The 26,721-nt window shown below is 49.0% G+C and overlaps 1 protein-coding gene across 1 annotated transcript in view; it reads right to left on the reverse strand.

Moving 5' to 3' along the window:
- Positions 1–425: 425 nt before the first annotated feature.
- dapk1 (death-associated protein kinase 1) overlaps positions 426–26,721 on the reverse strand; it is a 184,543-nt gene continuing 158,247 nt past the window's right edge. The window contains exons 21-26 of the mRNA XM_056297804.1: positions 20,224–20,409; positions 18,362–18,559; positions 16,014–16,152; positions 9,371–9,491; positions 8,229–8,417; positions 426–3,226 (exon numbers count right to left, since the gene is read on the reverse strand). Of these exons, the coding sequence (XP_056153779.1) occupies positions 1,934–3,226; positions 8,229–8,417; positions 9,371–9,491; positions 16,014–16,152; positions 18,362–18,559; positions 20,224–20,409 (2,126 nt within the window). The 3' untranslated portion in view covers positions 426–1,933. The remainder of the gene's footprint in view (positions 3,227–8,228; positions 8,418–9,370; positions 9,492–16,013; positions 16,153–18,361; positions 18,560–20,223; positions 20,410–26,721) is intronic.

Genomic DNA, 26,721 nt, shown 5'->3' on the forward strand with positions numbered 1-26,721 from the left:
GTTTTCACTGCAACGGATAAGTCAGACTGTACTGGATTCTAGACCAGTGTGGGCGGTCTGGACCCTGAAGCGAGGCCGTATTGCTGCCTTGCTCACTCTGCCCCGTCTGCCTTAGTGCCCTCGGGCTTGTTCTCTGTCATAACCGGTTTCTTTCCCCCTTTTTCTCCCCAATTGCACTTGGCCAATTACCCCACTCTTCCGGGCCGTCCCGGTCTCTGCTCCACCCCCTCTGCCGACCCAGGGAGGGTGCAGACTACCACATGCCTCCTCCCGTACATGTGGAGTCACCAGCCACTTCTTTTCACCTGACAGTGAGGAGTTTCACCAGGGGCCCGTAGCACATGGTAGGATCACGCTATTCCCCCCCAGTCCCGCCCCCCCGAACAGGCACCCCGACCGACCAGAGGAGGCGCTAGTGCAGCGACCAGGACACATACCCACATCTGGCTCCCCACCCGCACACGGCCAATTGTGTCTGTAGGGACGCCCGACCAAGCCGGAGGCAACATGGGGATTCGAACCGGCGATCCCCGTGTTGGTAGGCAACAGAATAGACCGCTACGCCACCCGGACGCCCCTAACCAGCTTCTTTTACATTGAGATCAATACGCCTCCATCAAGCCGAGGTGTCTCAGAATAAAAGTCCTCTTTTGTGTGAGGAGCTCTGCAGGACAAGTGAAAGGAAGGACTTTGAGTTTTCGTCTCAGGCCGTGTTGTGTTGTTGCTGGTTAACAAGACAACGTTACTGTTGTACTTGTGAGCTTATCATAACAGAGTCCATAAAGATGAGCTGAGCAAATCAACACCTATGACATGCCCCCCCCCACACTTTAACGCTGTTTAGATGTCCCACAATGCACCACACCTACTGGTTCCATGGGGAGAGCAGGTAAATGCTGAGATGTGAAGGTTTTGACTGAAACCTGACTTGGCATCCAGCTGCAACACAACACGCTGGACGCCTAAGCGAGGTTTTAGCGTTGCTGTTTTTTGTTTGCAAAATGAAAGTCAGGTTGGGGGAACACACAGCGGCGTCCTTCTGTTACTTAAGCCAAGCTTTTGTTTTGCGGTATATTTACTTTGTTTAACCATTTCAGCGGTTTGTCAGAAATGTGAAATGCCAGTGACAGCTATTACTTTCCTTGCCAAAGTCAGAAACCTAGGACACCTGCTAGATTCAGATCTAATATATTGTTCTCTGTTAGAATCAACAAGGCACAGTTCCTCAAATGTCTAAAACAGAACTAGTGTATATCTCATATCTGGAGGACTATTGTGCTTTTATTCCGGGAGGTAGAAGGCCTCGAAGGCACTCTGAAGCGCTGAACTGAACTGCTATCGCCACATCAGTAAAAAGGGAAGCCAGTAGGTTGATACCGAGACACGTAACTGCAATTGACTATGTGCTTAAAGATGGTAGCCTCCAAGATCGACACACTTCAGTCCTCATATTTGGATTGTAGGATGGATATGTTGAAAATTCATCCAACCAGGCCCATCCCCACACACCGAGCTGCTGTAAATCTAGGAATACAGTTGGTTTCTTTGCTTAAGGACAGTTAGCTGTAGGAGAAATGGGGCAGGGGTAAGGGTTGTATTAAAAAGCAGCACAATAGATTACAGACAGAATAGAAACCAGCAGAGCACAGAAATCCTCTTTGGAGAGCGCGGCAGCTGGCCGACTGAAAACATTCACACTGGAGGGAAGGATTTATTAATACAGGCATGGGAAGTTCTAACACAAGGTTTGTTTTAATGGACCATCGTGGGGAGATGGGAGCGATGCTGCGGTAAAGATTGCACTTCATGTTCATTAACATAGCGGCGGCCGACTCTGGGCTTGGAGGAAACCTCCCCCATATCGCAGATCAGTTTAGCTTATCTCTCCAACCTCTTAGCCTGGAGAGAACGCAGACTCTGATTTAATTTTCTGTTAGCGCGATATGACAGAGCTGATGGAGTTGTAAGAGGTGCCTCCATTACATATGGGGGCATAGCCGCTAGCCGCCCCTCCCAGCGCTTCCATATTGACACGGAAAACAGGAGAGGCTTTGAGGAGGAAGTCGGCTGCATCCCGCCGGCCCAGCTCCCTTAGCTTCGCCATCAGGACGCCCACAGTGCTGTCCGCTCGCCCACTCCACTCCTGCAGCAAGGCCGCCGTGGGGCTGGGTGGCAGTGGGACCTGGTCTGAGTCCGAATCCAGCTCAGGGGGTTCGTTGGGAGTCCCAGCGCTGTACTTGGCCACCAGCTCTGTGAGCCTGAGGTTCATGGCTAGCAGGCACCAGTCTTTCCCCAAGGCATCCGGAGGGTCCAGCATGCGGCAGAGTTTCCTGCGAGCCAACAGACAAACCTCCGAGATGTGGATGTCTTTCCCCAGACTGCCCTGTTGGTAAACCTCGGCGCAGCCAAAGGCCAAGATGCTGCTGAAGCTCTCCCGGTAGCCGCCCATGGTGTTGGTGAGCGAGGTTTCCCGCTGCACCTGGGCACGGAGGAAGTCTTTGGGTTGATAGATCATGATGGGGCCATGGTGTTCTCTCAGCTGCTGGGGACTTAGGTAGTATTTGGCTGTGAGCAGTCCGGGGAGAGTGGAGGCCAAAAGGTTCTCCGTTATACTACAGATGGTGTCCAACAGGGTGTAGCACTTGGCTCGTTCTGAATCGTGGCCACGCACCTGAATCTCCACCCCCTGACCGTGGTTGACCAATAGGATCATGGCCTCAGCACTCGCCTGGCTGACCTTGGCACCATTGGTCCACAGCCGGATATCTCCATCAACCTCCTCCCCACCCTCTTCTTCAGGCTTCTGCTGGTGGCTCCAGCGGCACAGGTTGACCTGTAGTTTGTGGAACAGGCCACAGGGGAATGGGGTCAAGTGCTCGGCAGGGACGAGACGTACTCCCCCATAGATCAGCGACTCCTCCTCCTCCTCCTCTTCGGTCCAGGAGCGGTGGAGGCCATTTGTCTTGATGAGGGCTGGCACGTCCACCATGGAGGGGTTAGTAACATCGCGGGCGCACACGTCCATGGCATCCAGGATTTGCAGCAGTTCGTCCACATCACTGTCGGGTGCGAGCGCTTGGACCTCCTCCAGCCTGTAGCGTCCTCTGTAGTGGTGGATGGCTTTGGGCGCCTCCACAGACAGCAGCTTGGCCAGGATGTTGCTGCAGAGCCAGCGTGGCTCCAGCAACACCACGTCCTGCACCGTCTCACTCTGCATGATGTTGATCTGAGAGAGACAGAGAGAGAGAGAGAGAGACAGACAGACAGAGAGAGAGAGAGAGAGAGAGAGAGAGAGTCACTTTTTAACATTCTGTAACATTACTGTAATGTTTTTTGTTTTTTTTCTAAATTTATTTCTGATTTTTCCCTTTTTTCTCCCAATTTAGTGGCCAATCGATCCCTATTTTGGTTCAAACACCCACCCTCGTACTGCATGCGTTCGCCAGCTGCAGCTCTCCGGCCGGCAGTCTGGAAGGAGACGCCTCGCCACTTCCGTGACATGGCGACTCCAGGCCGAAACACCGCTTTTTCCCCACACACCCAGAGATGCATTTATGTGACGAACACAAGCCGAGTCCGCCCCCCTCCCGAAGACAGCGCTGCCAATTATTGCTGCTTCATCGAGTCCGGCCATAGTCGGATCTGACGAGACCGGGGCAAAACACCAGTCCCCAGTGGGCAACTGCATCAACACAAAGCCGATGCTTAGACCACTACACCCCAGCGGACCTGGGCTGTAATGTTTTTCTCTGGCACCGCTGGTGGTTTTCCCTGTTCACACATACAGCATTCATCCATAATCCCAATCAGAAACACTTTGTCATTTCATTTCATGAACTTGTGCACATGAAATGAAATGAAATGAAACATCATTTCCCCCAGCCCACAGCAGTGCAACACAAAGCCAAAAACACATATCCAGAAACTAGAAGAACTATAAACACACATATCTAAGCTAAACAAAAAAAAATCACTGTCCAGGAGACCGAACGCCAGCCAGGATGACTGTCGGAATTGCCGGTCTGCACCGGCTGGTAGTTAGCTCAGCCTGCCTCGCTTCCGCATCCTGTCAGACCACCTTCAGTGTTTCCTCTTCGGGTGCAGCGCTGGTCAGGGCCGTGGTCCTTGGGCCCACAGGATGCAGCAGACCAGACTCCCTCAGCCGATCCAACACCAGCTCTCCCGGCCAGACACCTTTGACACACCTCCCCGCACTCCACATGACAACACTAAAAGCACAGCCAAGGCCAGGCGAGGCCTCCGCCAGACCGCCCTCGGTGTTATCGGAACTGCCGGTCTACATGGGCTAGCAGTTAGCTTAGCCTGCCCCGCTTCTGCGTCCTGTCAGACCGCCCTCGGTGTTGCCTCTTTGGGCACAGCTCCAGGCAGGGCCGTGGTCCCTGGCCCCACAGGACGTAGCAGACCAAGCTCTCCCAGTCGATCCAGCACCAGCTCTCCCAGCCATCAAATGAAGACAAACTTAGACGCCGACGTGGACAAAGACACTGCATGGACGGTGCTGGGTGAGGCCGCCAACGTGAATTTGCGCCGCCATCTTCCCACACCGATCCATAACATTTACCAATTGAATGTTCACATATGACTTGATAGTGTTTTCCCTCTCATTCCCCACTCGTGCAGGACGCCTGCATCTCTGACTCTGACATTTTCACTCATTCATTCGTTTATTTTGTCAGTCTTGATTTTTCATGTAATTGTACCGCACAGCTGACTATTGATTTCATCCTGTGCTTGGACTGAAAGTAGCTCTCTGATTGTAAGGTGGTCCATTTTGCAGACATTTTAAAATATGCTCTCGCTTTTACTGGTTAACAAATAAATCTCACTTGAGTCAAATGTCTGCCGTGAACAAGTTGTGGACACATTCCTTGTGATTGGTTCATTGGTTCCCATAAAATAGTCTTTATATGGCAACCTCACAATATGGCTCATGGTTCCATAATGTGACATGGTCACAAGTTGTCAAATTGCCAGTACAACTTGTAAGGAATATCGACTCTGGCTCTGGTTCACACATGAAGCCGTAATGTGAAATTGAGGGAAGAATTAGGGGTTAGGCGGCACATGCGACTGGGGTTAGGAAGAGACAGAGTGAGACAGACAGAGCTAGGAAGGAAGAGAGGTAGTAAAAGAGTGAAGGAAGAGGGTAATTTGAGAGTAAAGTCAAAGTCGGACAAAGCTGAGAAAGAGGCCTAGAGAAGGAGAGGGTCAGATCCATGCAGACAACAGAGAGGGAATAAAAGATCAGATCATGTGTGAAAAGTCATGAACAGCAGAAAGAGACAAAACATGAGGGAGGGACGGTAGGAGCGACAAAGACAATGGGAAGAAAAAGAACAAACAAAATCCCACAACACCAGCAGTGTTCATGTTTAAGTCGAAGCTCGCTCTCTCTCTCTCTCTCTCTCTCTCTATATATATATATATAAAATATATAATATATATATATATATGTGACGTGCTTGTGGAAGAGCTGTTGAGACAGTGCAGGGTTCCCTGTTCGGCTTTGGTACCGAAGGAATGTTCATAAACAAGTTGGAAAACAACAAGTCCCCCACGTCATCTGGAGTGATTGTTAGCAGATGGAACCACAAGCCGTGGTGATGTTAGGTGAGTAAACAGTGATCTCTAGTGTTAGAACACATCCCGGAGACAGACAGAGTAACACAAGTGATCTGCCGTCACACACAACCACTACGAAGTGGTTAATATGTCACATTTCTCCAGCAAACACACTGGCATGGTTGTGACTGTTGTGTTGTTGTTGTTGCGAGTGTTGTTTTGAGTGTTGTGGTGTTGTTGTGAGTGTTGTGTTGTTGTTTTGAGTGTTGTGGTGTTGTTGTGAGTGTTGTGGTGTTGTTTTGAGTGTTGTTGTGAGTGTGCAGTTCCACTCGGACAATGTTAGGGCCTACCTCCCTTCCAAAAATGTGCTGTAAAGTAAAACTGAAGGCACTCTGTGGCAAGTCTGTTGCCACGAGGGGGTTTGGACAGAAGGATGGAGGCAAATATCACCAGTCACAAATACAGTTCTTACCACCCATACATACAGACACGGTGGCATAGTGGCTAGCGCAGTCGCCTCACAGCGCGGTTGCCTCCTGGGTTCGAGTCCCAAGGTAGTCCAACCTTGGGGGTCGTCCTCTGTGTGGAGTTTGCATGTTCTCCCCGTGTCTGTGTGGGTTTCCTCCCACAGTCCAAAGACATGTAGGTCAGGTGAATCAGCCGTACTAAATTGTCCCTAGGTGTGAATGTGTGTGGGTACACGTGTGTGTACGTGTGTGTGTACGTGTGTGTGTGTATGTCGGCCTGTCCAGGGTGTCTCACCGCCTGTCGCCCAATGACTGCCAGGATAGGCTCCAGCATCCCTGTGACCCTGAGGGCAGGATAAGGGGTTCGGATAATGGATAAATGGATGGATGGACATACAGAAATCAAGAGTAGACAGAACCAGCCATAGGCAGCACCTCATGCCCCTCCCTCTCTTCTCTGGCTCCACTTCCTTGCAGTGACAGCCAACTGGCAGCGGCCCCACCCGGCATGCTGTGCTGTCCGTGGCCAACGCGGCATCTCCCATGATCCCATGCCCTAACCCAGCACTCTGCTGCAGCGTCGGCCCGCTTCGGCTCTCGCTACGTCCACGCCAGCCTCCTGTCTCCGCCCCTCTTGTCCGTCACCGTCATCTGCTACATTCGCCCCCACCTGGTGTGGCAGTGATGGTGAGGCTCTGCTTGCCATGCCGGCCCCAGAGAGTCTCATCCGGTGGCTCAGCGGGGAGGAAAAAGGCTCCGTAATCAGGCCAAATCACCTCAGGTGTGTCCTCATTCAAGCACCCCCCCCTACCATACACTCATCACACTGAAGAGAAATGCTCATCCTTCTGTTATCAACCTGAAGAAACAAAAAAAAGCTGTGCTGCCTGGAGCTGCGCCCGAGGAGGAAACACCGAGGGCGGTCTGGCAGGACATGGAAGCGGGGCAGGCTAAGCTAACTGCTAGCTCACGCAGACTGGCAGTCCTGACAGTCATCCTGGCATTCGCTCTCTTGGGCAGTGATTTTTTTTGTTTTTTTGTTGGATATGTTGGATATAAGTGTTTTTGTAGTTTTTTTTTGTCATCTGGATATGTGTGTTCTTGTAGTTTGTATATGTGTTTTTGCCTTTGTGTTGCACTGCTGTGGGCTGGGGGAAACGATATTTCATTTCATTTCATTTCATGTGTGCAGGTGCATGCAATGAAATGACAAATACATGTTCCTGATTCCTGATTCCTAAAAACGGCCATGCACCGTCACCCACAGAATCAAATCAAATCAATGTTATTTGTATAGCCCAATATCACAAATTACAAATTTGCCTCAGTGGGCTTAACAGCAACACAACATCCTGTCCTTAGACCCTCTCATCGGATAAGGAACACCTCCCTAAAATAAAACCCCTTTAACAGGGAGGAAAACTAGGAAGAAACCTCAGGGAGAGCACCCGAGGAGGGATCTCTCTCCCAAGACGGACAGCGTGCCATGGATGTTGAGAAAGAGCTATCAGTCTGCCAATCCTTTCCATGTCCGGGCCCGGTGAGAATTCCCGTGTTGAGTCAAATTAAGCCGCAGGCTCCACTCCTGGTGGTGCCCTCCCGTCAGTTCCTTAAGTTTCAGCTTTGTAACCATACTCCCCCCAGAACCCAAAGACTTTGGTTTCCCGCACGCTGCCTGGCCTGGCAGGTCATGGGTATAACGCTGCCGGATCGCTAGTCGGCATCGTTTATGGTTGGAACTACGACGGTATCTGATCAGAGAATCAACAATCAACATTAGTGGACTATGATTTTGTGCGATTATGTTCTGTCACTGCATCGATGCAGAAACGTCCATGTCCGCATCGTGATGCATCTTAGAATCGAGAAATGTCCTCACCTCTAATTTCCATTAGTTGTTATGTAAAGCACCTACATTTGAAAAAAAAAAGGTTATTTAGAGAGGCTTTGCGTTTCTATTTTTTTTTCTTCCTCATAAATATATTTCCCAGGAACACTTGAAGGCACAATGAGATCTCCCTAATTTGCGACTGGATTAAATGGACCACCGGGTGTATGTAATGAGGTCTCTGGCAGAATAGAAAACCAGCAGTATTGGTGGTACCTGAGGACCTGATTGTGAACAACTGGTTTAATGGAGTGAGGCTTGAGTTCCTATTTTTTGACTGGTCCACTCACCTCTCCCATGCTGTGCAGCTGCAGGGCCAGTGTGCGGAGGTGCTCCTGGCTGACCAGAGGGTTAATGTGCTCCTGGACATCACTGACAAACTGCTGCCAGGACGTCAGCTGGTTGGGCCCGCTCAACTTCCTCCAGGCTGGCAAGGCGGCTAACAGGCGCTCTGACAGCAGCGTCATTGGACTACACCTCTGCAAAAACCATCAGACAAATAGAAAAACCTCTATTATAAAACAGAATTATCAAGCCATCTATAACTTGTGTCCCTAACAGTGGTTTCAATCTGGTGACATCTGGTGGGCCAAGTGTAGTTTTCGTTTTCACCAGATACCACACCAGCTGATGTGACCGGTTGGTTCCACTGGGACTTGTTGATGGTTATTAAGCGAAGTCAGCTGGTTTTATCTAGGGAGGAAATTAAAACTCTCATAATCTTGGCCTACTCAGACAAATGACTGGTGGCCATATGTATTACTCATGCAGAGCGGCACTTCCGACAGTCATCCTGGCTGGCGTTCGTTCCCTTGGACAGTGATTTTTTTGTTTAGTTTGGATATGTGTTAGTTTGGGTATGTGTGTTCTTGTAATTTTTGTGTGTTTTTGTCTTTGTGTTGTACTGCTGTGGGCTGGGGGGAAACGGCATTTCATTTCATTTCATGCACACAAGTGCATAAAGTGAAATGACAAATAAAGTGTTCTTGATTCTTACTGAACTTTAGGTTACATCCGTAACCCCGGTTCTCTGAGTAGCATGAGTGCGATAGGTATTACTGAACTACTATGAACTGATCACTGAAGACGAGGAGGAATTTTGAATTCAGTTTATAGGCTGTTTTAAGTCAGAAGTCTAAACAGATCAAGAGTGCCATGGTTGTGCTGGGGGCAGAAGAGAAAGGTGTGCTTAGAGGAAAAGATGAAGAGGTGAAGTGAACAGAGTACCATTTTCCCATTTGTCATTAAGGCTGCCACAGTGCTGCTCCCCCCATAAAATACACAGAAACAAACAAACAAACAAACAAACACACACACACACAAGCACAGTTTTCAGGTAGGGTGAAAGTGAAAAGGGAGACAGGAAGAGAAACAAGCTAATAGAGAAATGTGTATTTATGTGTAAATGTGTGTGGGGTGGGAGTGAACTTACAGAAATGACGTTGGAGCGGAGCTCCTGAAGGTGACTCCTCAGTAACTTCATGTCTTTGGAGTTGGATGCTCCGGCATCCATCACAAACAACTTTTCACTAATTTGCAGGTCATTTCCAAACCTGAAAAAAAAACCCAAACCAATCACATGAATAAAAAAATACAGAAAAAAAATTGTCAAATGAGGAGTACACAGTGGAAAAAACACCCATTCTCAAAGTTATTCTAGGTATATATAGGCTATATAAAATCACACATGTAGTAATAACTTTAGTGGCTTCCTGTCATTTTTAATGTAAGCAGGTTTTTTGCCTGACTGGCCAGCAGGGCTAGCCCCACAAACACGAATGTCTGTCACTGATCATGTTAGAGTGACTGAGAGATCATGTTAGAGTGACTGAGAGATCATGTTAGAGTGACAGAGATCATGTTAGAGTGACTGAGTGATCATGTGAAGTTGTGAAAGTGGCCCTCTATTCGTAGGGAATATTTAATCAGAACAGCCAAACATAAATATTCCCTACGAATAGAGGACCACTTTCACAATAACTCTGATCCCCGGCGAATGTGGCAAGGCATTCAGTCTATCACAGATTACAAAAGCTCCAATAGCGGTCCCACTGTCCATGATGCCTCCCTGCCAGACAAGCTAAATCATTTCTATGCCCGCTTCGACATGGACAATACTGACCCAGCCACAAAAATCCCCAGCCACCCAGAAAACCAGGTGCTCACTCTATCGATCGCAGAGGTCAGAGAATCACTGTGCAGAGTGAACACATAGAAGGCTGCCGGACCGGACAGCATACCGGGTTGGGTCCATCAGGAATGTGCCGACCAGTTGGCTGAGGTCTTCACAACTATATTTAACCTCTCACTGTCCCAATCCATAGTCCCGGCTTGCTTTAAGACTACCTCTATCATTCCTGTCTCCAAGAAACCAACATCCACATGGCTGAATGACTACCGACCCATAGAACTCACCCCCTTTGCCATGAAGTGCTTTGAGAGACTGGTTCTGGCTCACAGCAGAAACATTATCCCCCCCACATTCGACCCACATCAGTTCGCCTACCATCCCAAAAGGTCTACTGAGGATGCCATTGCCCCTGCCCTGCACGTTGCTCTGACCCACCTTGAACTTGAACAACACATACATCCGGATGCTGTTTATAGATGACAGCTCTGCCTCCAACACCATCATCCCCGCCAAACTAACCACCAACTCCTCTCCCTTGGCCTCAGCCCCTTTCTCTGTAACTGGATCCTGGACTTCCTGATCAACAGACCTTAATCTGTTAGGTTAGGTGACCACACCTCCTCCACCCTGACTCTCAGCACAGGTGCGCCTCAAGGCTGTGTTCTGAGCCCCCTCCTTTTCTCCTTCTTTACCCACGACTGCCTGTCAACTCACCCTTCAAATGTTATAGTTAAGTTTGCAGATGACACCACAGTCATTGGCCGTATCACCAACAATGACGAGACGGCCTACAGGGACGAGATTCAGCACCTCACATCATGGTGTACTACCAACAATCTTGTCCTCAATGTGCAGAAGACGAAGCAGCCGATTGTGGTCTTCAGGAGGTCTAGAAGCTGCAGCCACTCCCCCATACACATCAATGGGGTGGAAGTGGAGTGTGTTTCCAGCTTTAAATTCCTTGGAGTCCACATCAGCGAGGAACTTTCCTGGACATTCAACACCCAGGCTCTTGTGAAAAAGGCCCAACAACGCCTGCATTTCCTGAGGAGGCTGAGGAGTGCCTGTCTACCCCCCAAAATTCTCACCAACTTCTACCACTGCACCATATAGAGCATCCTGACCATCTGCATCTCAGTTTGGTACGGCAACTGCACCTCAGTAGACCAGAAAGCTCTGCAGCGGGTCGTCAAGGCGGCCCAGCATATCACCGGTACCCAACTCCCAGCCAAACAAGACATTTATCACAAACGCTGCCTTCGAAGGGGTCTGAGCATCAGCAGAGATCCCACCCACCCCAACCATGCACTGTTCTCCCCCCTGCGCTCTGGGAGGCGCTACAGGAGCCTCAGAGCCCGCAGTACCAGGCTCAAAAACAGCTTCTTTCTACAAGCTGTTGCCCACCTGAACCTGGCTACCCACTGAATGTCCGTAGATATTTTTAAATATTTTGTACTCTTGCTCTTTTTTTAAAAACTTATTTTTAGCTTTTGGTCTTCATATGTGTATATCTTATACTGTGTTTGCTGTGTTTGTCTGTGTCTGTCTTGCACTGTTTGGTGAAGCCACAGCCCTCATTTCATTTTTAACATGTGCCTGCACATTGTTTTTAATGACAATAAATTGAATTGAATTGAATATTAAGAGTGACTGAGTGATCATGTTAAGAGTGACTGAGTGATCATGTTAGAGTGACTGAGTGATCATGTTAAGAGTGACTGAGTGATCATGTTAGAGTGACTGAGTGATCATGTTAAGAGTGACTGAGAGATCATTTTAGAGTGACTGAGAGATCATGTTAGAGTGACAGTGATCATGATAGAGTGACTGAGTGATCATGTTAAGAGTGACAGAGATCATGTTAGAGTGACTGAGTGATCATGTTAGAGTGACTGAGATCATGTTAGAGTGACACTGATCATGTTAGAGTGACTGAGATCATGTTAGAGGGACTGAGTGATCATGTTAAGAGTGACAGAGATCATGTTAAGAGTGACTGAATGATCATGTTAAGAGTGACAGAGATCATGTTAAGAGTGACTGAGTGATCATGTTAAGAGTGACAGAGATCATGTTAAGAGTGACTGAGTGATCATGTTAAGAGTGACAGAGATCATGTTAGAGTGACTGAGATCACGTTAAGAGTGACTGAGATCATGTTAAGAGTGACTGAGTGATCATGTTAAGAGTGACAGAGATCATGTTAGAGTGACTGAGATCACGTTAAGAGTGACTGAGAGATCATGTTAGAGTGACTGAGTGATCATGTTAGAGTGACTGAGATCATGTTAGAGTGACTGAGTGATCATGTTAGAGTGACTGAGATCATGTTAGAGTGACTGAGTGATCATGTTAGAGTGACTGAGATCATGTTAAGAGTGACAGTGATCCTGTTAGAGTGACTGAGTGATCATGTTAAGAGTGACAGAGATCATGTTAAGAGTGACAGAGATCACGTTAGAGTGACTGAGTGATCATGTTAAGAGTGACAGAGATCATGTTAAGAGTGACTGAGTGATCATGTTAAGAGTGACAGAGATCATGTTAGAGTGACAGAGATCATGTTAGAGGGACTGAGTGATCATGTTAAGAGTGACAGAGATCATGTTAAGAGTGACTGAGTGATCATGTTAAGAGTGACAGAGATCATGTTAAGAGTGACAGTGATCATGTTAAGAGTGACAGAGATCATGTTAAGAGTGACTGAGTGATCATGTTAAGAGTGACAGAGATCATGTTAGCGTGACTGAGATCATGTTAAGAGTGACTGAGAGATCATGTTAGAGTGACTGAGATCATGTTAGAGTGACAGTGATCATGTTAGAGTGACTGAGTGATCATGTTAGAGTGACAGTGATCATGTTAGAGTGACTGAGATCATGTTAGAGTGACTGAGTGATCATGTTAAGAGTGACAGAGATCATGTTAGAGTGACTGAGTGATCATGTTAATAGTGACAGAGATCATGTTAGAGTGACTGAGTGATCATGTTAAGAGTGACAGAGATCATGTTAGAGTGACTGAGATCATGTTAGAGTGACTGAGTGATCATGTTAAGAGTGACTGAGTGATCATGTTAAGAGTGACAGAGATCATGTTAGAGTGACTGAGTGATCATGTTAAGAGTGACTGAGATCATGTTAGAGTGACTGAGTGATCATGTTAAGAGTGACTGAGATCATGTTAGAGTGACAGAGATCATATTAGAGTGACTGAGAGATCATGTTAAGATTTACAGAGATCATGTTAAGAGTGACAGAGATCATGTTAGAGTGACTGAGTGATCATGTTAAGAGTGACAGAGATCATGTTAGAGTGACTGAGATCATGTTAGAGTGACTGAGTGATCATGTTAAGAGTGACTGAGATCATGTTAGAGTGACAGTGATCATGTTAAGAGTGACAGAGATCATGTTAGAGTGACTGAGTGATCATGTTAGAGTGACAGAGATCATGTTGGAGTGACTGAGATCATGTTAGAGTGACTGAGTGATCATGTTAAGAGTGACAGAGTGATCATGTTAGAGTGACAGTGATCATGTTAAGAGTGACAGAGATCATGTTAGAGTGACTGAGATCATGTTAGAGTGACTAAGTGATCATGTTAAGAGTGACAGAGATCATGTTAAGAGTGACAGAGATCATGTTAGAGTGACTGAGTGATCATGTTAAGAGTGACAGAGATCATGTTAGAGTGACTGAGAGATCATGTTAGAGTGTCTGAGTCATAGTATAGCAGTGTAATGTTGTAACAGTAGTGATTCAATTCTTTTTTTTAAAATTTGTATTAAAATACTACAATTTGTTTCTATTTGTCTTTACCTCTTTTCTTGAATTTTTCCTCCCTTTTTCGCCCCAATTGTATCCAGCCAATCACCCCACTCTTCTGAGCTGTCCCGGTCTCTGTTCCACCCACTCTGCTGATCCGGGGAGGGCTGCAGACTACCACATGCCTCCTCTGATACATGTGGAGTCACCAGCCGCTTCTTTTCACCTGACAGTGAGGAGTTTCACCAGGGGGACGTAGCGCGTAGGAGGATCACGCTATTCCCTCCAGTTCCCCCTCCACCGCGAACAGGCGCCCCGACCGACCAGAGGAGGCGCTAGTGCAGCGACCAAGACACATACCCACATCCGGTTTCCCACCCGCAGACACGGCCAATTGTGTCTGTAGGGACGCCCGACCAAGCCGGAGGTAACACGGGGATTCAAACTGGCGATTCTCGTGATGGTAGGCAACGGAATAGACCGCCACGCCACCCGGATGCCCCAATTTGTCTTTACTTCTTTTTGATATTTATGAGTCTTATTTTTGTATATATTTTTATATTTATATAGTTTTAAACTACTACCACTACTACTACTTTTGGCTGCTCCCATTAGGGGTCGCCACAGCGATCATCCGTTTAAAACTATTTACAAACGTTATGTTTATTTATTAATGTTGTTCCAAATGTCTGAATAAAAATTACAGTTAGGGCAAAATGGAGCTTTTTTAGCTGGTGGGGGTAGACATGCTATTTTTGTTGAGGGGGGGGGGTCTCCCTGGGCACCATACAAGCTAAAACTGCCACGGCTCGTGGAGACTACTGAAACACTAAGAACACAACATATTGCTGCTCTTTCCACATGTGGGTCGGCACTGTAACAGTCCAGTGTAGAGCCGAGCAGGACAGAAACAGCTCTTCATGGGCTGAGGAGCATGAGGGAGGTGCACAGTTAAAGCCCCCAAATAACGATCATGTTTCCTCTGACAGAACACTCAATACAGCGAGTCTTAGAAACACGAGACGTCCTCAGACAGACACGGATGAAAGCGGAGAGGCAGGTAATAGATAATTAGAATAGTTACAATTGCAATTAAATTGAGTTCTTTTTCAGTCAAACATCCCAAGACATGAATGGGAAGTATTGTTCCTGCAACTAGATTTAGTATAATATTTTTGTTATACTTGAACGTAGCGTAACCACGTCGTGCGATATGCTACTTCAATACATGTCAACAACAAATATTACTGGAACCACTACAGAAAATTGCAGATGAACATTTAATATCTATGAATTCACATTACAGACACTCCCACTGACTATCTTGTGTAACAAATTGGCCACAATTTCGAATGCTGACCACACAGGGTCCAGCCATATATACCAGGTTTTGACGTAGTTGTGTTTCTTACAATGTGGTGAAGTGGTGCATATGCTGTTGAGCTCTCCTCACGTCAACCCCTCCCCCCATGTTTCTCCCCAATTGTATCCGGCCAATTACCCCACCCTTCCGAGCCGTCCCGGTCTCTGCTCCACCCCCCTCTGCTGATCTGGGGTGGGCTGCAGACTACCACATGCCTCCTCCCATACATGTGGAGTCACCAGCCACTTCTTTTTACCTGACAGTGAGGAGTTTCACCAGGGGGACGTAGCACATGGGAGGATCACGCTATTCCCCCCAGTCCCCCCCGAACAGGTGCCCCGACTGACTAGCGGTGGCGCTAGTGCAGCAACCAGGACACACACCCACATCTGGTTTCCACCCGCAGACATGGCCAATTGTGTCTGTTGGGACGCCCGACCAAGCTGGAGGTAACACGGGGATTCGAACCGGTGATCCCCGTGTTGGTAGGCAATGGAATAGACCGCTACGCCACCCGGACGCCCATCGTGACAACTTTTTAGTATATTTCCATCCATCCATTATCTGAACTGCTTACCCTGCTCTCAGGGTGGCGGGGATGCTGGAGCCTATCCCAGCAGTCATTGGGCGGCAGGCGGGGAGACACCCTGGACAGGCCGCCAGGTCATCACAGTATATTTTATTTTAGTATATTTACCACTTATTAATAAACGGACTTTGCGCGATTAGCAAATGTAAAACTAAGCTTTAAAATAGGATCAGGTTTTTATGGTTTTAATTGTTTGGTATTCAGTGCAGAAGAGGACAGGATACCTGTTCCGGACTTCTTTCAGCAGGGCTCTTTCCTTGTCGTAACTGAACTCTCCAGAAAAGGCTCGGGGGACGTTGGCCAGGTCGGCATGGGTTGCCACCAGGACCACGGCAAGAGGCTGCTGGATACGACCTCCAAAAGCTGGACACACACACACACACACACACACACACACACACACACACACACACACACACACACACACACACAGTTGGTTCATATATCCACGTGGGGACCAAAAAAATTATGTGAGAATCTAAAACTTATTTCCCTGATCCCAAACCCTAAAATGAACACCAACCTTAACACAACCCTGACCCTAAGATGAACAAAAAATAACCCGACTCTACTCTAGCCTCAGTGGCGCCCCCAAGGGGTGGCCAGGGGTGGCCATGACCACCCTGATACTATCCCAGGCCCCCCCGCTGGCCCCCCCAGCCACGAGTCGCATATGCAGAATATGCTTCTGATTATGCATAATATGCTTCTATCTGATATTTTACATTAGGGGCTGTTCATTTAAATCAATAATGTATATTTTTCTTAACTCTCATATTGACAGTTTTCCACTAGGCTATACAGTATACTACAACAGCAGCATAGAATTCCCCAAATTCAGTCATGGCTTTTGGTTTTGGTGTGCCACCCCAAGATTTTCAGTGGCCCCATTTGGCCCCCCCTATGAAACATGTCTGGGGGCGCCACTGTCTAGCCCTGAGCCTACCCTAATGCCAAACTTTAACACCAGCCGTAACTCCAACTGTAACCCCACAGCCGCAAACCCTCACGCCCCGTCCAGAAATAACCCCTTACCTCATACGGCCCAAAAACAATGTCGCCACTAAGTTCCTGGTGGTTCATGATCTCTCTTATGAGGACAGTTTGTCTTCACCCCCCCCCCCTCACACACACAGTTTAATCAGGGATCAGACGAGTGTTTTTCAAACCACAGAACTGATGCTCGCTCATACCTGCAGCTCTGAAACACTGAAAATAGCAAATATTAGGATTGTTACGCATCAGACTTCAGAAATTCACTGACAAACTTCTGAATGCTGACATGAATAACTGTCCATCTATCCCTCCATTAAAACCATCCCAGTATTGTACCCCCCTCCCTCCGTCAGCCTCCCTTCATAGTCCACCTAAGTGCTGTCGTCACCTCAGGGCTTCCTTGATTACTTCTGGTTCCATTATTGTTTCCCCTCCGGTGAAAGCGAACAGGATTCTGGTTCCTGCTTATAAATCCTTTCAACCTTTAAACACGTGAAAGACTCTTGAAATACCGTTGGATGAATTCCTTATGTGTTATCGACACATGCACTCATTTATCTCATCTTCAGCCGCTTCTCCGGGGTGGAGTCACGGTGGCAGCAAGCTGAGTAGGGCACTCCACATGTCCCTTTCCCCACTAACGCCCTCCAGCTCCTCCTGGGGGATCCCAAAGCGTTCCCAGGCCAGACTGGACATGTAGTCCCACCAGTGAGTTCTGGGTCTACCCCGGGCTCTCCTCCCAGTTGGCCGTCCCCGGTAAACTCCCAAAGGAAGGCGTCCAGGAGGCATCCTGATCAGATGCCCGAACCACCTCACCTGGCTCCTTTTGACGCGAAGGAGCAGCGGCTCTACTCCGAGCTCCCTCCAGATGTCCGAGCTCCTCACCCTATCTCTAAGGCTGAGCCCAGACACCCTACGGAGGAAACTCATGTCAGCTGCTTGTATCTGCCATCTCACCCTCTCGGTCACCACCCAAAGCTCATGACCATAGGTGAGGGTTGGAAGGAAGATTGACTGGTAAATTGAGAGCTTTGCCTTCTGGCTCAGCTCCCTCTTCACCACAACGGTCCGGTACAACGTCCACATTACTGCTGATGCTGCACCAATCCACCTGTCAATCCTCCTGTCAATCAACACAATCTAATCTAAAATATTCATTCACTAGCTCACTAATGAGGATGTCAGCAGCATTTCTCTCACTGCCTACAACCAAAACTTCTATCTTCCCGCTTGGATGCACAGAGCATGTCATGGAAATGCTAAGCTAGCCAATGCTAGCAACTTTTTCAAATTCTCATTGCAGTTTCAAAACTGGTTCACATCCACCTTAACAAATATAGAAACCCGGTATCAAACCCAGTCTGAACCAAACAGTTTGTGTTGGCGTGGGACGTAATTTGAGCCGTTAATTTCACACCCGTATTAATTTCCCCATTAGTATGGTGAGGTGGTGGAACCGGAATCCCTTATTTGGATGAAATATTTACGCCATGTTTCAGCAGTCTAATCCCCTCTGTGCCTCCTCCCTCCTCTCTCTTCTTTCCTCCAGCTTATCCAGGCGCCCTCCCTCACTCACCAATGGTGTCCTGCGGCTGCGTGAGGGCTTTGAGCAGGTTGAGCCAGTAGGTGATGTGGCTCAGCTGGGTCTCATACGGCTCCTCCAGGCTGAACAGCACCAGGTGGAGCGCTGTGACGTCATTGGCCGCAAAGTAGTCATAGGTGCAATAGTAGACTGGGTTCCCAGAAAACTCCCACACAGTGAAGTCCCCCACACCTAAAACAAAGAAACAAAAAACAGAGGAAAGGGTCAAGCAGGGAGCTAGAGGTGTGTTAGACTACTGAAATGCAGATCCTCCGTAAGTTAAGGAACTCAGTTCAGACCGCCTGCGTCCATTTTGGTCCAATCACCCAACTTTTTGAAGCCATCCCGGTCTCTGCTCCACCCCTTCTGCTGATCCGGGGAGGGCTGCAGACTACCACATGCCTCCTCCCATACATGTGGAGTCACCAGCCGCTTCTTTTCACCTGACAGTGAGGAGTTTCACCAGGGGGATCTAGTGCGTGAGAGGATCACGCTATTCCCCCCAGTGCCCCCCCCCGCACAGGTGCCCCGACCGACCAGAGGAGGCGCTAGTGCAGTGACCAGGACACATACCCACATCCAGCTTCCCACCCACAGACACAGCCCATTGTGTCTGTAGGGACGCCTGACCAAGCCGGGTGTAACACGGGGATTCAAACCAGCAATTTCTGTGTTGGTAGGGAACGGAATAGACCGCTACACTACCTGGACACCCGACACACAATTATTAATCCTCTCGCGTTGTAAAAGAGCAATAGGGATCAGTAATGCCATCACCTTCAGTCTGAACTGACAACAGATGGGGCGTTTTCTTCTCTGCCAGTGGAATGAATCACTCAGCCTACACTCCTGTCTTAGTCTGGTTCTGTGTCGTGATCCACTGATATATTCTCCCATCTTGTACATTTTAAAGCAGGCTGAAGGCCTTGCCGTCAGCTCCGTGATGAAAAGTCTCCTGATCCCAACAGTCTTTTCACCAATTATTTCTAACTTGCGGTAGCTGGCTAAATTGAACGGATTTCACCACACTGGAGGATAATAACATGACATAGAAGACAGCAGTGATATCTGAGGTCGGATAGAGCTTAGCATCGGTCAGCTGTAACAAAATGGCTGTGTGAGGGGTGTCTTCTTAGCAATCCTCATTCGTAGCAAAGTGAACCAAGTGTGTGAAGAGGTCGTATTTCAATGAAACGCAGCAAATCTGGAGAGCCTCTTTCCACATGCGATTGCTTCAACACATCTAGGTGTCCCTCTGCAGACCTCAAGGTCCAAGACAGGATTACTTCAACACACTGGCACTTACTTTCCAACCATCCATCCACTCTCCAAGCCGCTTATCCTAATTAGGGTCGCAGGACGCTGGAGCCTATCCCAGCAGTTAATGCGGCAGGCGAGGAGACACCCTGGACCATCACAGCTTAATACATTTTTTTATTTATTTTGAGATACTTTATTGATCCCCATAGGGAAATTCCTCTCTGCATTTAACCCATCCTAGCTATGTAGCTAGGAGCAGCGGGCGGCCGCCATGCAGCACCCGGGACCAACTCCAGTTCTTCCTGCCACGCCTCGGTCAGGGGCACAAACAGGAGTATTAACCCTAACATACATGTCTTTTTTTATGGTGGGGGAAACCGGAACCCCCGGAGAAAACCCACGAGACACGGGGAGAACATGCAAACTCCACACAGAGGACGACCTGGGACGACTCCCAAGGTTGGACTACCCCGGGGTTCAAACCCAGGACCTTCTTGCTGTGAGGCAACAGCGCCAACCACTGCACCACCGTGCCGCCCAGCTCTCCACTTTCACATTCTCTCTCACTCTCTCTCTCTCGCTCGGACAACTCTCACCATTGATGTTGGCGTGCTGGATGTCGATGGCCTTGGTGGCCTGCTCGTCAGCTGAGGACAGGGCGTTGTGGACAGGTGAGAAGACCTCAAGCACACCTTTGGTCAGGCTGGGCTCAAACATCATGCTGCGGCTCCGCACACTCACGTTCTCACAGCCTGGGTAAAGGTTGGAGATGCTCGCCGACACTAAAGACACAAAGACCAGTAAACAGGACATTGAACGACACAGAAAGCGAGACAGATGCAGGCAGATGTGGATCAGGCAGCATTCAGAAGCATGGCTTGAGTATATGTGGTGCGGTAACTCTCGACAAGAAAGACAAAAACACTGATTCATGTTTACAATGCTGTCGACCATACAGACTGGTGCATGTGCAGAGATGAGTACATCACAAAGCAAAATGGGAGAAAATGGCAGATCAGCCAGCCAAGTAATGATCGTCATCGAACAGCGAGGTGCCAGGGAAACGCCACCACGATCTAGTGAATAAATAAAACCAAACAACTGATGTTTCTCAGACCCGTTGTAATGTCTACTCTTTCCCTTTGCTTATTTGCATCCATCCATTATCCACGCCGCTTATCCCAACTGGGGTCATGGGATGCTGGAGCCTATCCCAGCAGTCACTGGGTGGCAGGCGGGGAGACACCCTGGACAGGCTGCCAGGCCATCACAGGGCTGACAAATTCACACCTAGGGACCATTTAGTATGGCTGATACACCTGGCCTACGTGTCTTTGGACTGTGGGAGGAAACCGCAGCACCCGGAGGAAACCCACGCAGACACGGAGAGAACATGCAAACGCCACACAGAGGACGACCCGGGACGACCCCCAAGGTTGGACTACCCTGGGCATCGAACCCAGGACCTTCTTGTTGTGAGGTGACCACTGGGCCCCTGTGCCGCCCCCCTTTGCTTATTTGCGACGTGTAACTCTGTTTGAGTCTGTTGTTAAGTGATGGGAATAACATCCCTGAATGGGTGGGGTGGGGGGGGTGGGGGTACCTTTTCTATCAGCACCATTCAGTAACTCCAGCTCATATTGACTAGCCATGTTGTATTTCAGCCTTTACATGTCCAGCAGCTCCTTTCAGCTATGACACCATATTTTCTACCACATGGGGGCACTGTTTCCATACAAAAGAATTCCCTATTGTCTGAATGTCCCGTTTTCCTTGTTCCATCTGGCAGTCCAGTAAACCCAGCAGCGTGTCCGTTAAGATGTCGGGGCCGTTAACAGACTCCTGCAACACACCTTGAGTACCGCAGCTGTGGGCAGACGGACAGGAGTCTTGTCAGGGATTCAGCAAAGCCACGTGCTCGCTGATCGGATCAAATAATGAACCAAAAAGAATCAACCCTGGGGAAGAGCAATAGGGGCAGCAATTTGGGAAAGCCTTATGTTGGTGTATTAAGTTATGAAAAAAAAAGAATTCTAATAATGTGTAAGTGTGCAATGAAAACACATGAATCATTCTAATTTCGATGTCATGTAGTACAAAACAGCTCCCGGAAGACAGAGGAACTGGTCCGTTTTATAACAGTGATGTTCTGGAACACATTCTATATCCTTACAAAAAGGAATGAAAAGGGCGTCCAGGTAGCACAGCGGTCTACTCCGCTGCCTACCAACACGGGGATCGCCGGTTCGAATCCATGTGCTGCCTCCGGCTTGGTCGGGCGTCCCTACTGACACAATTGGCCGTGTCTGCCGGTGGGAAGCCAGATGAGGGTATGTGTCCTGGTCACTGCACTAGCACCTCCTCTGGTTGGTCGGGGCGCCTGTTTGGGGGGAATAGCGTGATCCTCCCACGCGCTACGTCCCCCTGGTGAAACTCCTCACTGTCAGCTGAAAAGAAGTGGCTGGCGACTCCACATGTATCAGAGGAGGCGTATGGTAGTCTGCAGCCCTCCCCGGATCAGCAGAGGAGGTGGAGCAGAGACCAGGACAGCTCGGAGGAGTGGGGTAATTGGCCGCATACAATTGGGGAGAAAAAAAGGGGGGGGTGTAAAGAAATGTAAGGCCCACTTAGACAGTACTTGGTGTGAATGTTTTTCATATGGTAGTGATTAGGTAGGAGTCTATGGGATGGAGAGCTGCTCCCTAGTCCATGGTAGTGATTAGGTAGGAGTCTATGGGATGGAGAGCTGCTCCCTAGTCCATGGTAGTGATTAGGTAGGAGTCTATGGGATGGAGAGCTGCTCCCTAGTCCATGGTAGTGATTAGGTAGGAGTCTCCGGGATGGAGAGCTGCTCCCTAGTCCATGGTAGTGATTAGGTAGGAGTCTCCGGGATGGAGAGCTGCTCCTAGTCCATGGTAGTGATTAGGTAGGAGTCTCGGGATGGAGAGCTGCTCCCTAGTCCATGGTAGTGATTAGGTAGGAGTCTATGGGATGGAGAGCTGCTCCCTAGTCCATGGTAGTGATTAGGTAGGAGTCTATGGGATGGAGAGCTGCTCCCTAGTCCATGGTAGTGATTAGGTAGGGGTCTATGGGATGGAGAGCTGCTCCTAGTCCATGGTAGTGATTAGGTAGGAGTCTATGGGATGGAGAGCTGCTCCTAGTCCATGGTAGTGATTAGGTAGGAGTCTATGGGATGGAGAGCTGCTCCTAGTCCATGGTAGTGATTAGGTAGGGGTCTATGGGATGGAGAGCTGCTCCCTAGTCCATGGTAGTGATTAGGTAGGAGTCTATGGGATGGAGAGCTGCTCCTAGTCCATGGTAGTGATTAGGTAGGAGTCTATGGGATGGAGAGCTGCTCCCTAGTCCATGGTAGTGATTAGGTAGGAGTCTCCGGGATGGAGAGCTGCTCCCTAGTCCATGGTAGTGATTAGGTAGGAGTCTCCGGGATGGAGAGCTGCTCCCTAGTCCATGGTAGTGATTAGGTAGGAGTCTATGGGATGGAGAGCTGCTCCTAGTCCATGGTAGTGATTAGGTAGGAGTCTATGGGATGGAGAGCTGCTCCCTAGTCCATGGTAGTGATTAGGTAGGAGTCTCCGGGATGGAGAACTGCCCCCTAGTCCATGGTAGTGATTAGGTAGGAGTCTATGGGATGGAGAGCTGCTCCCTAGTCCATGGTAGTGATTAGGTAGGAGTCTATGGGATGGAGAGCTGCTCCCTAGTCCATGGTAGTGATTAGGTAGGAGTCTATGGGATGGAGAGCTGCTCCCTAGTCCATGGTAGTGATTAGGTAGGAGTCTATGGGATGGAGAGCTGCTCCTAGTCCATGGTAGTGATTAGGTAGGAGTCTCCGGGATGGAGAGCTGCTCCCTAGTCCATGGTAGTGATTAGGTAGGAGTCTCCGGGATGGAGAGCTGCTCCCTAGTCCATGGTAGTGATTAGGTAGGAGTCTATGGGATGGAGAGCTGCTCCCTAGTCCATGGTAGTGATTAGGTAGGAGTCTCCGGGATGGAGAGCTGCTCCCTAGTCCATGGTAGTGATTAGGTAGGAGTCTACGGGATGAAGAGCTGCTCCCTAGTCCATGGTAGTGATTAGGTAGGAGTCTCCGGGATGGAGAGCTGCTCCTAGTCCATGGTAGTGATTAGGTAGGAGTCTATGGGATGGAGAGCTGCTCCCTAGTCCATGGTAGTGATTAGGTAGGAGTCTATGGGATGGAGAGCTGCTCCTAGTCCATGGTAGTGATTAGGTAGGAGTCTCCGGGATGGAGAGCTGCTCCCTAGTCCATGGTAGTGATTAGGTAGGAGTCTCCGGGATGGAGAGCTGCTCCCTAGTCCATGGTAGTGATTAGGTAGGAGTCTATGGGATGGAGAGCTGCTCCCTAGTCCATGGTAGTGATTAGGTAGGAGTCTCCGGGATGGAGAGCTGCTCCCTAGTCCATGGTAGTGATTAGGTAGGAGTCTACGGGATGGAGAGCTGCTCCCTAGTCCATGGTAGTGATTAGGTAGGAGTCTCCGGGATGGAGAGCTGCTCCCTAGTCCATGGTAGTGATTAGGTAGGAGTCTCCGGGATGGAGAGCTGCTCCCTAGTCCATGGTAGTGATTAGGTAGGAGTCTCCGGGATGGAGAGCTGCTCCCTAGTCCATGGTAGTGATTAGGTAGGAGTATCTGGGATGGAGAACTGCCCCCTAGTCCATGGTAGTGATTAGGTAGGAGTCTATGGGATGGAGAGCTGCTCCCTAGTCCATGGTAGTGATTAGGTAGGAGTCTCCGGGATGGAGAGCTGCTCCTTAGTCCATGGTAGTGATTAGGTAGGAGTCTATTGGATGGAGAACTGCCCCCTAGTCCATGGTAGTGATTAGGTAGGAGTCTCCGGAATCGAGAGCTGCTCCTTAGTCCATGGTAGTAATTAGGAAGGAGTCTATGGGATGGAGAGCTGCTCCTTAGTCCATGGTAGTGATTAGGTAGGAGTCTATTGGATGGAGAGCTGCTCCCTAGTCCATGGTAGTGATTAGGTAGGAGTCTATTGGATGGAGAACTGCCCCCTAGTCCATGGTAGTGATTAGGTAGGAGTCTATTGGATGGAGAGCTGCTCCCTAGTCCTAGGTAGTGATTAGGTAGGAGTCTCCGGGATGCAGAGCTGCTCCCTAGTCCATGGTAGTGATTAGGTAGGAGTCTACGGGATGGAGAGCTGCTCCCTAGTCCATGGTAGTGATTAGGTAGGAGTCTCCGGGATGCAGAGCTGCTCCCTAGTCCATGGTAGTGATTAGGTAGGAGTCTCCGGGATGGAGAGCTGCTCCCTAGTCCATGGTAGTGATTAGGTAGGAGTATCTGGGATGGAGAACTGCCCCCTAGTCCATGGTAGTGATTAGGTAGGAGTCTATGGGATGGAGAGCTGCTCCCTAGTCCATGGTAGTGATTAGGTAGGAGTCTCCGGGATGGAGAGCTGCTCCCTAGTCCATGGTAGTGATTAGGTAGGAGTCTCCGGGATGGAGAGCTGCTCCCTAGTCCATGGTAGTGATTAGGTAGGAGTATCTGGGATGGAGAACTGCCCCCTAGTCCATGGTAGTGATTAGGTAGGAGTCTATGGGATGGAGAGCTGCTCCCTAGTCCATGGTAGTGATTATGTAGGAGTCTCCGGGATGGAGAGCTGCTCCTTAGTCCATGGTAGTGATTAGGTAGGAGTCTATTGGATGGAGAACTGCCCCCTAGTCCATGGTAGTGATTAGGTAGGAGTCTCCGGAATCGAGAGCTGCTCCTTAGTCCATGGTAGTAATTAGGAAGGAGTCTATGGGATGGAGAGCTGCTCCCTAGTCCATGGTAGTGATTAGGTAGGAGTCTATTGGATGGAGAGCTGCTCCCTAGTCCATGGTAGAGATTAGGTAGGAGTCTATTGGATGGAGAACTGCCCCCTAGTCCATGGTAGTGATTAGGTAGGAGTCTATTGGATGGAGAGCTGCTCCCTAGTCCATGGTAGTGATTAGGTAGGAGTCTCCGGGATGGAGAGCTGCCCCCTAGTCCATGGTAGTGATTAGGTAGGAGTCTACGGGATGGAGAGCTGCTCCCTAGTCCATGGTAGTGATTAGGTAGGAGTCTCCAGGATGGAGAGCTGCTCCCTAGTCCATGGTAGTGATTAGGTAGGAGTATCTGGGATGGAGAACTGCCCCCTAGTCCATGGTAGTGATTAGGTAGGAGTCTATGGGATGGAGAGCTGCTCCCTAGTCCATGGTAGTGATTAGGTAGGAGTCTCCGGGATGGAGAGCTGCTCCTTAGTCCATGGTAGTGATTAGGTAGGAGTCTATTGGATGGAGAACTGCCCCCTAGTCCATGGTAGTGATTAGGTAGCAGTCTCCGGAATCGAGAGCTGCTCCTTAGTCCATGGTAGTAATTAGGAAGGAGTCTATGGGATGGAGAGCTGCTCCCTAGTCCATGGTAGTGATTAGGTAGGAGTCTATTGGATGGAGAGCTGCTCCCTAGTCCATGGTAGTGATTAGGTAGGAGTCTATTGGATGGAGAGCTGCTCCCTAGTCCATGGTAGTGATTAGGTAGGAGTCTATTGGATGGAGAGCTGCTCCCTAGTCCATGGTAGTGATTAGGTAGGAGTCTATTGGATGGAGAACTGCCCCCTAGTCCATGGTAGTGATTAGGTAGGAGTCTATTGGATGGAGAACTGCCCCCTAGTCCATGGTAGTGATTAGGTGGGAGTCTATTGGATGGAGAACTGCCCCCTAGTCCATGGTAGTGATTAGGTAGGAGTCTATTGGATGGAGAACTGCCCCCTAGTCCATGGTAGTGATTAGGTGGGAGTCTATTGGATGGAGAACTGCCCCCTAGTCCATGGTAGTGATTAGGTAGGAGTCTATTGGATGGAGAATTGCTCCCTAGTCCATGGTAGTGATTAGGTAGGAGTGTATTGGATGGACAACTGCCCCCTAGTCCATGGTAGTGATTAGGTAGGAGTCTATGGGATGGAGAGCTGCTCCCTAGTCCATGGTAGTGATTAGGTAGGAGTCTATTGGATGGAGAGCTGCTCCTTAGTCCATGGTAGTGATTAGGTAGGAGTCTATGGGATGGAGAGCTGCTCCCTAGTCCATGGTAATG

Source organism: Lampris incognitus, chromosome 1, assembly GCF_029633865.1.
Source record: "Lampris incognitus isolate fLamInc1 chromosome 1, fLamInc1.hap2, whole genome shotgun sequence".
NCBI classification, from domain to species: Eukaryota; Metazoa; Chordata; class Actinopteri; order Lampriformes; family Lampridae; genus Lampris; species Lampris incognitus.